The 12,328-nt window shown below is 35.9% G+C and overlaps 1 protein-coding gene across 1 annotated transcript in view; it reads left to right on the forward strand.

Annotated features, from left to right (window-relative positions):
• Nucleotides 1–763: 763 nt before the first annotated feature.
• Nucleotides 764–12,328, forward strand: part of ppk11 (pickpocket 11) — a 56,951-nt gene continuing 45,386 nt past the window's right edge. Inside the window, exons 1-2 of the mRNA XM_090372212.1 lie at nucleotides 764–846; nucleotides 9,530–9,660. Coding sequence (XP_090228338.1) covers nucleotides 9,632–9,660 — 29 coding nt within the window. The 5' untranslated portion in view covers nucleotides 764–846; nucleotides 9,530–9,631. The remainder of the gene's footprint in view (nucleotides 847–9,529; nucleotides 9,661–12,328) is intronic.

The raw sequence follows: 12,328 nt of genomic DNA on the forward strand, positions 1-12,328 counted from the left end.
TCTGAAGAGTGCTGTGCATAACCAAGAGGTGCATTACGCATTGCATGTAACTCACCCAGCAGCTGATACATAATTCAATATTTTGTTTTTTGAGTACAATGCAAAATGTGAACTAAATAGAAATAACCTTGTTGATAACAGACTACCAATCATCAAGCAGGTTATTTCCTTGCCTACCTAGTTAATGAACGGAGTGCTGTTGAATCCGATCTTTATTATTTATTTTTTATTATTTTATTTATTTTTTTTTTTTGTATTGTAGTAAGGTTTTAGGAGCATCGGCGAATGAGGCCATATTGCTCCGTCTGTAAATTGCATGTCTTCTGAGGTCGATTTTCTGTTTGCTGGATGGAAAACCACCCGAGTTTCCGGTAGAAAAAACCATGCTACCTCGCCTGAGACCGACTAACTTTGCCACGTTGTGAAAAGCCCCATAAAAACTTCTCCCATCATCGAAGGGTTTCAAACTCAGGTCTTTTCTACCCGGTGCAGGGGGGGGACAGCGATCCTATCAGCTGTACTACCCATGAAGGCTCCGATCCTTAAGTAGGCAAGTTGTGATGCTGTTAACTAACTGCGACATACGTCTATGAGCTGCATGGTTTTTTTTTTTTTGTTTGTTTTGTTTTATTCTGGCTGCATTGCTCTACAATTTTGCATCTTCTGAAAATTTCTTAGTAGATATTAAAAAAAAACAAAAGCGATTCAATCTTTTTTTTTTTTTTTTTTTTTTTTAGTATCCGAAGATCAGCTTTCTGTGGAATGTTTCCACAAAGCTGCTACAAGCGAAGAGACATTCTGCAGTACTGTTCGCAACTACCTTATTTATGCCAAAATGGAGGAAAGGTAAGAAAATCAGTTTCGTAGAAATATATACAGTATATATATTTAAATTGTATTCCTTTATCTAAATCATATATTGCAATTGTTTCAATAGCATAACAATTGAAGTTAGATGGTTGCTGCTTTAGCATTAGCATATGATAAGAAAGCAAGCTTACATAACATCAGTCAAAAAAAAAAAAAAAAAAAAAACATTTCACACATCTATTCTCCCTAAATATTTGTCCCGTTCCTCCTTGAATTTATTTAAGCTATCAACTTCCACAATGACAGATGGAAGTTTGTTCCAGCAATCAACAACCGGCTGGCTAAAGGCAAATTTACGCACATATATTCTATAACTGTCTTTCCTCAATTTGAATTTATGCCCCTCAGATTCGTAATCTGAGCAAGAGGAAGAATTCCATCAGAATTGAGCCTGCTCAACCCATTCAAGGCTTTATACACTTCAATCAAATAACCTGCGAGGTGATTTGATTGAGGTGTATAAGGTGTATCTACAGACGCTGCAATTTGCAGAACTTAAGCCTTTCTGGGTAAGACCACCCCTTCGTTCCCCTCACCAGTATTGTTGCCCTTCTCTGTACTCGCTCAAGCAATTCCACATCCTTCCTAAAATGAAGTCTCCAGACCTGTACGCAGTACTCAAGGCTTGGCCTGACCATTGCCTTATACAAAGGGTTAATCACCTCCTTTTCCCTCCTAGCAAAATTCTTGTATATCATTGACAATCCCCATTACCTGCTTTGGCTTTATGTCTGCACTGTCAGAAAACTTCATATCTGACTGCACAATTACTCCCAGGTCTTTTTAGACGTGTAAAGACTTTTAAACACCGAAATATGAAGTAAAAGAAAATTCTGCGTCATTCTCTCAGAAAAGTGAAGGTCTCGGTAACATCCTTACCTAACTCGGGTGTGTGTTTTCTACAGAAAACTCGAGTTTTTCATTCATGAAACTGCAAATCGACTACAGAACACACGCAATTTACAGACATCTTATATACGGCGCAATATGGTGTAACTTTCTGATGCGCTTAAACGCTAAAATGTGCCTAAAACCTTACAAGAACATCGGTAACATTTTTGTTGCCCACAGAAGTTCAAGTATACTTACATAGACATAGAGACAGAGAAATTTTAAATAAATAAATCTTTATTTGTCCTACTATACTAAATAAAGTGTTACATTGGTGAGTGACAAATTCCCTTCACAGCAGTCAAGTCTGTGCATGTAGCATAGTGGTATTGTCACCGTCCTCCCCACACTGGGTGGAAAAGGCCCGGGTTCGAATCCCGTCGATGACGCGAGGAACTTTAATGGGCTTTTTTTCACTCCGTGGTTATGTTAGTCGATCGCAGGCGTAAATAGCAAGGTTTTTCCCACCGGAAATTGGGGATTTTTCTTCCAGCAAAACAAACAAATCGACCAGAGAACACACACAATTTACAAACACAATACAGAAACGGGTACTTATATGTAATCATTTACGGGCGACCCTAATATAATAATGTGATTTTTTTTTCACGGCAGTAAATGCCAGGGGATTTACATATAACGCAATATAAACAAATAGAAAATATAGATTGATTAAATTTACACTGCATTTCTGTCTAGAGTCTGAGAAAAAAATTCCTATATATCATTGCACAATTAACGTGAAAGTTGTTCAGTGTAACAACAACTATAGACAATTGAAAACACTATAGACACTTGTTCACATAAGCACACCGTTGAGTACACACAGTTGTTCAAAAAACGCACAGAACTGTTAGGCGACAGTAGCCTCAGCGAATCACATTGCGGTGTTTTTTCTGTACTTCGGATCTTTTATTAGCCTCTCGAGGTCAATTCCAATTTGAGATAACAGCTGATTGATTCCAACGCCCTGGCTGGTATGACCCTATCAGCCATCTTCATCTGTTTGCTTTCATCCTCGGCGATTTGGCGCTTCTTAAGGCAGATGGTGAGATGTGCCACTCACAAATTTGCCAGAAGCACGGTGAGGATATCACGCCTGTCATCTTTATTGTAGTTATGAGTCGTTTCCAGGCAATGATATCTGGGAAACGCTGTAGTTTCGGCGTTCAGTTGTTCCGCAAGCTATGTAGTCCTTAACTAAAGGGGGGAGATTGTGTTTATTGTTGGCCCACTTCAGCAGCTCGAATTCAGTCCCATATATCCTCCTAATGTGGGTAGGGGTAGCGGACGCCCAGAATTCAGCACAGTACAATATGGCCGAATACATTGTTGTTCTTATGTATCGTGCGGTTGTCGCAGCTTGTCTCACTTGCAAAAGGTGTTGCTTGGACGTCCAACGTAGATAGTTCGTCCTCTTTACAAGTAAATCAGTATGCGACGTGAACGTAAGTTTGATGTAAAATATTATCCCCAGATCTCTATGAGTTGTGCAATTGGGATAGGCATTCCATTTATTTTTGGATGTACGAGCATTGGTGATTTTTTGAGAGAGTACACCATCGTTACAGTCTTCTGCTGATTTAGAGCCAGGCCAAATTTATCTAAGTACACGAATAACTCCATAAAATTATGATTGATCTGGTCACACAATGCATTATTAGACATGGACGGTCTAATAATTTTATTAACTGTATAAATAGTTCTGAAATGTGGATTGCATGCTTTATATCCCCCTTTCCCCAGAAACTGGTATATCATCTCGGACACCAATCTTCGTGGGTGACACAGTTGGTAGAATCGCCATCCTCCTAACACCGGGTTGAAAAGACTTGAGTTTGAGTCTCGTTAATGATGTGAGGAATTTTCATGGGCTTTTTTCACACAGTTGTTCAAAAAACTGGTAGAGCTAGTCGGTCTCAGGATAGGGTAGCTTGGTTTTTCCTCCCAGAAACTCTGTTTTTGTTGTCTAGCAAACAGAAAATCGAACACAGAGCACATGCAATGTGCAGACAGCATGGCCTTAGTCGCTGATGCTCCTAAAACCCTACAACAACAACAGAAAACCAAACAGGTAGTAGCAGGAGTTAAAGTCCCATTATGATCAAAATATTGCTTTTTTTACTTTAATCCCCTCCTTTAGAAAATCCTGGGAGCACTCACCCCTGGATATTAGGATACACAATTTATGTATGTAATATAATGACGTCTCAGTTTTCCTTGGCACTTTTTTAAATTAAGATAACTCTTTATTTTTACGAAATAACACTCGCTATATTAATGTGATTTGAATATAATTAGTTTTCAAACATCTTCAACCATTATGGGTGATTTCTTGGTCATTCAGAAGGGTATGTTCTCCCTACACTGGGTAGAAAAGATCTGAGTTCGAATTCCATCAATCATGAGACGAATTTTTATAGGTCTTTTTCACAACCTGGCTCAGTTAGTCGGTGTCAGATGAGGACAGCATTTTTTTTCTGCTGGAAACCCGGGTTTTTCGTCCAGCAAACAGCAAACCAACCACAGAACACACGCAGTTTATATACATATATACGGTGCAATATCGCCTAAGTTGCTGATGCGCCTAAAACTCTAGAACAACGACAGTAACAATAGAACGGTATAGGCATATGGATGTTAAGCAACAAATCAATTAAGGCTACGAGGAGTCAGTGTTGTCTGTAAATCGCGTGTGTATTTGTGGTCAATTTTTTTGTTTGCTGGACGAAGCATCAGATAAAATCATGCAGCTCTAGCCTGAGACCGACCAACTCAACCACATTTTGAAAAAAAAAAACCTTAAAAATTTCTCTCCACATTGACGGATTCGAACGCAGGACTTTTCCGCTCAGTGTGGGGAGGATGGTGATTATCTTCACTGTGATACCTTCGAGAACAAAGGTATAAGTAAACTGCCTTCTAAGTCACCTTGTTTTGTACTTCATAGTTCAATTAATTGCCCAACAGAATTGACAGCAGGTGGTGAAACCGACCAAATGGTGCCTAAAATCCCATATCTCATTTCGGTAGCAACAAAAGAGGCATAATTTTAATTTCCAAAAAATTTAGTTCATTAAAACATCATTAGTAGATTTGGGAATTTAGCCTGGAATTTTATCAAAAAAAAAAAAAAAAAGAGTAGAAATTTTAAATGATGACAGGACGTTTTCAATTCGACGAATTAATAGCAACGAAGTACTTAGTAAAGAACAGATCGGAGCAGAGCAATGGTGCGAACCAGAGCTGAAAGCGCTTTTCTCCGAAACATGGGCAACCGAACGGGCTCAAAAGAGTTGAAAAATGTTGTAAAAATTATGTTTTACCTAAAGAAGTGCTTCGCAAAATGGGCACACAAGAAGCATATGATGAGGAGGTATTGAATTTCGACTTTAATTTAGATATTTATTTTATATTAAAAACAGAAAATAAATAACTATTTATATATAATATATTTTTCAAACCCTTACACACACAAATGAAGGCTAAACCTATTAATGGGTGCCATAAAAAAATATAAAATATATGCTTAAAAAAGTAGAAAAATTTTAATAAATAAAAAATTAGGGAAAATCAAAAATTCAATTAACTTTCAAAACACAAAAAAATTGACCTTTCTTATTTATTTATTTCTAAAATAAGATAATTAAACAATTTTTCTTTAGAAAATTTTCTTCCAAATAGAAACTCATAGATAACCTTCTAGTAGACTATCCTGTGTTCCAAACTGGCATTTTAATTTTCCTTTGGCATGTAATCAAGTGTATTCAATATTTTGAGTGTGAGCACTTGAATCATCTGGAGAAACAAAATTATAGCGATGAATAACCTCATCATGAATATAATTAATGTCTCGGTAGAGATCTTTATATGCAGGCCATCCATCATTGATGATTCTTGTACCTGGCAATATTCTCTCTCTTATAATTGATAATAGAGTTGTTTTATCTCTATTTTCTACTGTAACTAAAAAATATCGTTTGATAATTCTTTCGAAATCACCAAAAACCCATTGTTCCTATTAGTCGTCCTCAATTATATTTTCTTTTGAAAAATGCTGATTCATCAATTTCAACTTCGATAGGTATTCCATTTTCTGAAATTCCCCCTCCTAGTTAACTATCTTAATCAATTATTGATATAATGCAGATCTCCCTCAGATCTTTGCATTTTTCAATAACAATGTTTTTATTGATATTTAAATCAAGAGCAATGCAATCTCGATTCCAATCTTGGGAACAGAAGTACAGAAATAATAAATTTTGAGATAAGGCCGCCGTAGCCTAGTGGTCAGGCGCGTGGGTGCATAAGTACACGTCCCTTGAGTAACCAGCGTTCAAGCTCAGTAACTACTGAATACGGTGCTGTTTCTTGTATTCTATCTTGTGAACTCCTTTGGTCGTCCCGGAGTATAAACAGAAAATTTATTTATTTACTATCATTAAAAAATGATTTATGTTTAATACTCTTTGTTTTATGGCAAGGTTTCTTACAACCCCATCTAAACATATCAGCTTTACATTTACTTTTTGTAAGCCGCATTTCAAGATTGCAAACTTCAGAAAAAGCTGTGCCGACCGGGCTAGCCAGGTGGGTAAAGTGCCTGCCTGGCAACCCAAAGGTCGCTCGTTCGAATCCCGCCTCGGGCTTGGATCAGAGTAAAATGCAAAAACTTTGGGAGGTGCATTATGGTCACAGAAGCTGATGCACTAACAAAAAAAAAAAAAAAAAAAAGCTGTACTCTGCAAAATGTAATTTTTCGCCAACCAAGAAATCCAGTGATCATGCACTGCATAAATTCATCAACCCCGTTAAATGGTTCTTGTTATTTTTGATTTCTTCCCCAGAATAAACTGCATTTAATATGCAATTGGGAAGTTTTTGCTTGGACATAAATGTTGAGGTCTTAAAAATTTTTAAGGCACCCATTATTTTTTATGGCACCATTAATAGGATTTAACCCAAATAAAAATTTAAAAAGTTAGCGGGTTAAGTGTTAAAAATAGCGGATATGGAGCATGCGGCTAGCGGGAAGTATTATTAAGAGTTGGCAACACTATTTACATGTGCAATTTGTAACCGGCCAGCATCCACGGACAAGGGATCGACAGCCGGAGATGGGCCTGCAAAGTATGCAATTTTAGGAAACTGTTCGTGATCTCAATTTTTTTTTTTTTTTTGGAAAAAGGTCATATGACATTACAGCAGATCATAACCGTGATTTACTTTTGGACGCTGGATGTGCCACAGAATATTATAAATAAATAAATAAATAAATTTTCTGTTTATACTCCGGCACGACAACCAAGTCAGTAGAGTTTACAATAAATCGTCAATACAAATATTTATCGTATTTAGTAGTCACGGGCTTGAACCCCGGTCCACTCAAGGAACGCGTGCGATGCACTCTCGCTCCTGACCACTGGGCTACGTCAGGCCTCTATAGCTCGTGAAGCAGGTATCGACAGTGAGAAAGCGATTGCCGATTGGTTAAAGTGACCAGACGTCCCGGATTATGTGGGACAATCCCGGATTTAAGTTGTTTGACCCGCATTGCAAAATGTCCCGGATTGGACATGTAGCCTCCATACTTATATCATGATTCACGTTAAAATTAAGTTAATAGATGCGGATGAAGAAGCAAGTGCGGTTTTTTGACGAGATTTCATATGCTGATGATTAAAATATAAAAATATACTGATGATTCAAAAATAAAAGAATGGAATAACGAGAGAATGCCAATAGATATGAGGTGGGTGGAAATATTTAAACATTTTGACACAAGGTACATACCATGCAGACATTTGAAAAGAGTAATTGGATTTGCATTATGTTTGCACTGAACCAATGGTGCAACGGAAAGAGTTTTTTCGGTAGTAAATAAGTTGTAGGCGTCAGAAAAAACACAACTGACTTTAGAAACGTTGAAAGAAATACTAAGTGCAATTTTGCTAATTCTTGTGATGAATTTTACGAAGAAATAATGAAAAATTATTAAGAAAAATTCACTCAGCAGAAAAAAATATATATTTAATTAATTTTTTTATATTAATTTAAAAATATAATTAATTATATTATTTAATTTCTGTCGTTTTTATTTTTAAGAAGTATGTATTATTATTATTTCACAGAAATACCTATATTATATAGGTATTTCTGTGAAATAAAACAAATATATACAAAAATATATATTTAGTTCAAAGAAATATATGTATTTAATTTATATTTTGTATGGGAATCCCCAGGGGCTGCATCTGGTGAGTATGGGCTTGGCAAACCCAGGGTCCTGAGTTGGATATCATCATTCTTCTCTTTTTTGGTGATTCCTTTCTACTTCTCTCTCTCTCTCAGGGTAATTTTGGAATTTTTTTTTTTTTTTTTTTGGTTGGTGCAGCATAAGCCTCAGGCTTCCTTGCACCATGTGGCTAATAATAATAATAATAATATTTTTTTTATAAATAAAAAAAATATGCAAATATTGTTTTTAGAGGTGGGGGGGTTTAAAATTATTGTCCCGCATTGGATTAGCATTGGATTACGAAGGATCTGGTCACTTTACGATCAGTGCAATTTGAAATGAATGTGAAAGATGGGTAGAAAGGAAGGCCAGCAAAATTGATGGATTTGATGATAATGCAGTGTCAATAATTGTGGAAATCAATAAATCCAAATACATCCACCATAAGTACAACAGAGGTCATTGAGAGAGGTTCAGGAAAATACTTTCTTGTGTAAGTCGCAGACCTTACAACTGCAACGTTGGAAGCGAAAATTTGAGCCCATATTCTTCCTGGATCACACATCATCATCATCATCAGACGGATGGGCTACATACGGAAACATTCCTCTCATTACAAATGGAGTGTATATGCATTCCGTGATTATTCAGAGCAACCACTTTGTTGAGATTTTTATCACGTTGACTGTAAAAATAATTTCCCTGTAAACAATATCTCAATATGGAAGCCCATAAGAGATACAATCTCAAAAGTTTTACTTTTCAAGAGCTGAATAAGTAACTGAGAAAACCTAACTCCTTGTACATTCCATAAACTATTTTTTATCTGATGAAGAAGGTGAACAAATTCTTGAGTTTTAAAAGGTGATCAACAGTGTACATATATTTGTGCAAAAATATATGTGTAATAAATTGTAAATATATTGGTACTAATTCGTGTCTCTCTAACACTAAACACATACGTTTAATTCGAGCTTAGGATTTTATACCTGCCATACAAGTTGACCTTAAAAGTTAGATAATTTTTAAAATGTGCAGTAACTTGTAACAATGCTCTCTTGGGTAAGTATAGGAGTCAGACACTCAATGTGAAGTGGGAATGGTGGCTGCAGCTTCCATGCTGTTACAATATCGATATGTCTAAATATTTCCAATCTGCGGCCAGGGCCGAATTTACACATAAGCCAAACAAGATACAGCTTAGGGCCTCGCATTACAAGGGGCCTCGCTCCATCTTAAAAAATAATTTTTTTTAATATTATCACAAGTGAACAGTAAGAGAGAAGGGCCTCGTTTTTTTTTTTTGTTTGTTTTTTTTTTTTTTGTGTGTTATCCAGAAATTGAGTGAATATAAACTGATAACTTGCATTTAGTAGAGTAAATTGGATTAGCACTTATTATGAAAGGCATTTCCATATGGAAATGACTGACATTTTTTTATTTATTTTTGTTTATTTCTATTTTAGTCTTATTCTTGTTCTTACCAGTTTTTAATCAATATCTATTTATTTATATATGTATTAAATACAGTTTCCAAACATTACAAAGTTGTTTACCGAAGTCCAATCATTCCCCAAGCATATCCTTACAAACCTTGGACATCAAGGAAGTTCAGTTATACAAGATTGCAGGATGCAACTCCCCAGCAGTGAGAAATGCAAGTAAGAATACGCTATTGAGTACATAAATACATGAAAGCAAGGTATTATTTAGTAAACTGAGGACTGAAAATCCTTGAAAAGAAAGCATTTTACCTGTGTAAAGTTTAAAATATATTTATTACTAATACTTTCATTTCAAATATTTTGATCAAAATAACGTATGGAATGTGCCATTCAGATGCTATATTAGAGTGAGAACTGTCTTCTTTTGGTTTGATGGGCAAAAGATGATTTACAATAGAACTTATTCATTAAATCTGGAAACAGGCTGTCATATCACTACTGCATATTTTAAATAAATAGCAGAGTAATCTTTCAATGTTGCTGTTTGTGTGTCATTTGAAAAAGAGTTATAATGCCATCAGCATTTAGTTTAAAGTTATTTAGTTTATAATCCTTTTGAAGCTGTATACACTTTAGTTAGGTTACCATGTGGATGTCAAGTTTCTAGAGACTGCAATGTACAAAACCCCTGCCTTCCTTGGTAAGAATATCCTTCTATGCCCTTCAGCTAATTTTTTTGCTCTTCTCTGCACCCTTTCCAACAGATCTCGATCCCTCCTAAAGTGAGGTTTCCAAACTTGTGTGTGGTATTCCAGATGTAGTCTATCCATTACGTTATACAAAGAGATGATTATGTCTTTGTCCCTGCTGGAAAAGTTCCTTCTGTGTATCTTTGACAGAGCTCTATAAATGTTGGACAGAACAGTTACCCCTAGATCTTTTTCACATTCCTCTACCTTGAATTTGCTGCCATCCAAATGTATGCTGTTCTGGACTTACTGCTACCAAATGTAGTACTTTTCAATTGGGACTGATAAACCTCATTTACCATTTTGCTGAGTCTGCTTAGTTTAACTAGATCCTCTTGAAGTACCATACTCTGTTTGTTTGTTATTTGGTTTTTAGGAGCATTAGCAACTAAGGCCATATTGCTCCGGGGATATGCGGTGGTCACATTTTCACATCCTCTGTATTTGGTGGTCATGGGCTCGAACCCCGGTATAATCAAGAAGCGTGTGCTACACACTGCTGCTCCTGCCCACCTGGCTATGGAGGCGCCCACCATACTCTGATTACTCTGTCATTAACCATTGTGCCCACCTTTGTATGATCAGTAAACTGAGATTAAACTTTAAATGCATCAAGTAATTAATAATACATCAATATTATTAATTACTTGAGTTTATTAATAATACATCAGTATTATTAATAATTACTATGCAACCTTGATATTGTTTGTTTGTTATTTGGTTTTTAGGAGCATTAGCAACTAAGGCCATATTGCTCCGGGGATATGCAGTGGTCATTCTCTGACCTTTCCGCATCCTTCGTATTTGGTAGTCACGGGCTCGAACGCCGGTCTAATCAAGAAGCATGTGCTATGCACTGCTGCTCTGTGCCCACCTGGCTACGGAGGTGCCGCAACCTTGATATAACAAGCCTCTTCATACTGTGGTTTCAGATATACCATGGGTATGATCATGTCCTCTAAAATGAATTATAAAAAAAAAAAAAAGTACAATAGTGCATTCAAAGACCTAGCAATTTCATAGTGGAAAAGGGAAATACTGTATATACTCGTATCTACTGTACATCCTACTACCATATTTCCAAGAGGGGAAATTAGCTAAAAATTGCTGTATATTCACTTTGATATACAGCCATTCCCCAGCTTACGCAATACTCGACTTATGGAAATTCGACTTTACGTAATTTTTTGCCAGCTGGTGCAAACTTAAAAAATCTTGGAAACATATTTTACATCCCGTAGGAATAAAGGGAGATATCATGAAAATATCATAATGTTGAACCCAATAACAAATTGTTTTTTATTTGGTAATTCATTCCAGGACCTTGGAAGTTGAAATTTTCGCTATATAACTAAGCTATTTATCTCTCTAAAAGGTAATTTTTATAATGAAAATTGCACTACACTTTCATCGTTATCATACTTATGTTCTGTTATAAGAATCAGTTTTGAACGTCTTTGTGATATTTTTCTAAAACACATTTCTGGAGGTCACTACCATAAAACAATAAAAACAATTTGCACTTTCTGGTTTATTGGGCTTTTTTTTTTAGCATAATCTATTATAAACTGATAGTAAACTCGATCTTATTGCATTTGCGATAATACCGATAACTGGAATTCTGTGGGTTTTTATATTATGATATTATGGTGAAATGAGTTCCCCTTCACCGAAATCTTCAGTCATATAAAAAACATAAATAAATTTTCAGAATCTTCTCCTCATTCCTATTTACTTATTACAATGGTGAAGGGAAAGGGACCAATGGAAAGTGCAAGTGCTGGCAGTGCTAGGAAACGAAACAAAATTGATTTAAAAATGAAGATGATTAATTAAGAATTATGAAGGAGGACAAAGTTTGTCATCTACTGCAAGGAATTAGGTCTTGCTGCTTCAACAGTGAATACTATTTTAAAGGACAGTGCGTGTATAAAAGAATATGTTAAAGGATCAATGCATTTAAGATCAACAGTGATCACAAAAAAGCATTCATGTGCTACATCGAAGATGGAAAATGCTGTTAATAATATGGATGTAAAATCAGATTCAGAAGCAAGTGCCCTGAGTCCAATGGCCATTCAACCAAAAGCAAGAAGTATTTATGAAGATATTAAGAATAAGTATGCAAACCCCAG

The sequence above is a fragment of the Mastigoproctus giganteus genome, chromosome 4 (genome assembly GCF_048544385.1).
Source record: "Mastigoproctus giganteus isolate SK-2022 chromosome 4, ASM4854438v1, whole genome shotgun sequence".
Lineage (NCBI taxonomy): Eukaryota > Metazoa > Arthropoda > Arachnida > Uropygi > Thelyphonidae > Mastigoproctus > Mastigoproctus giganteus.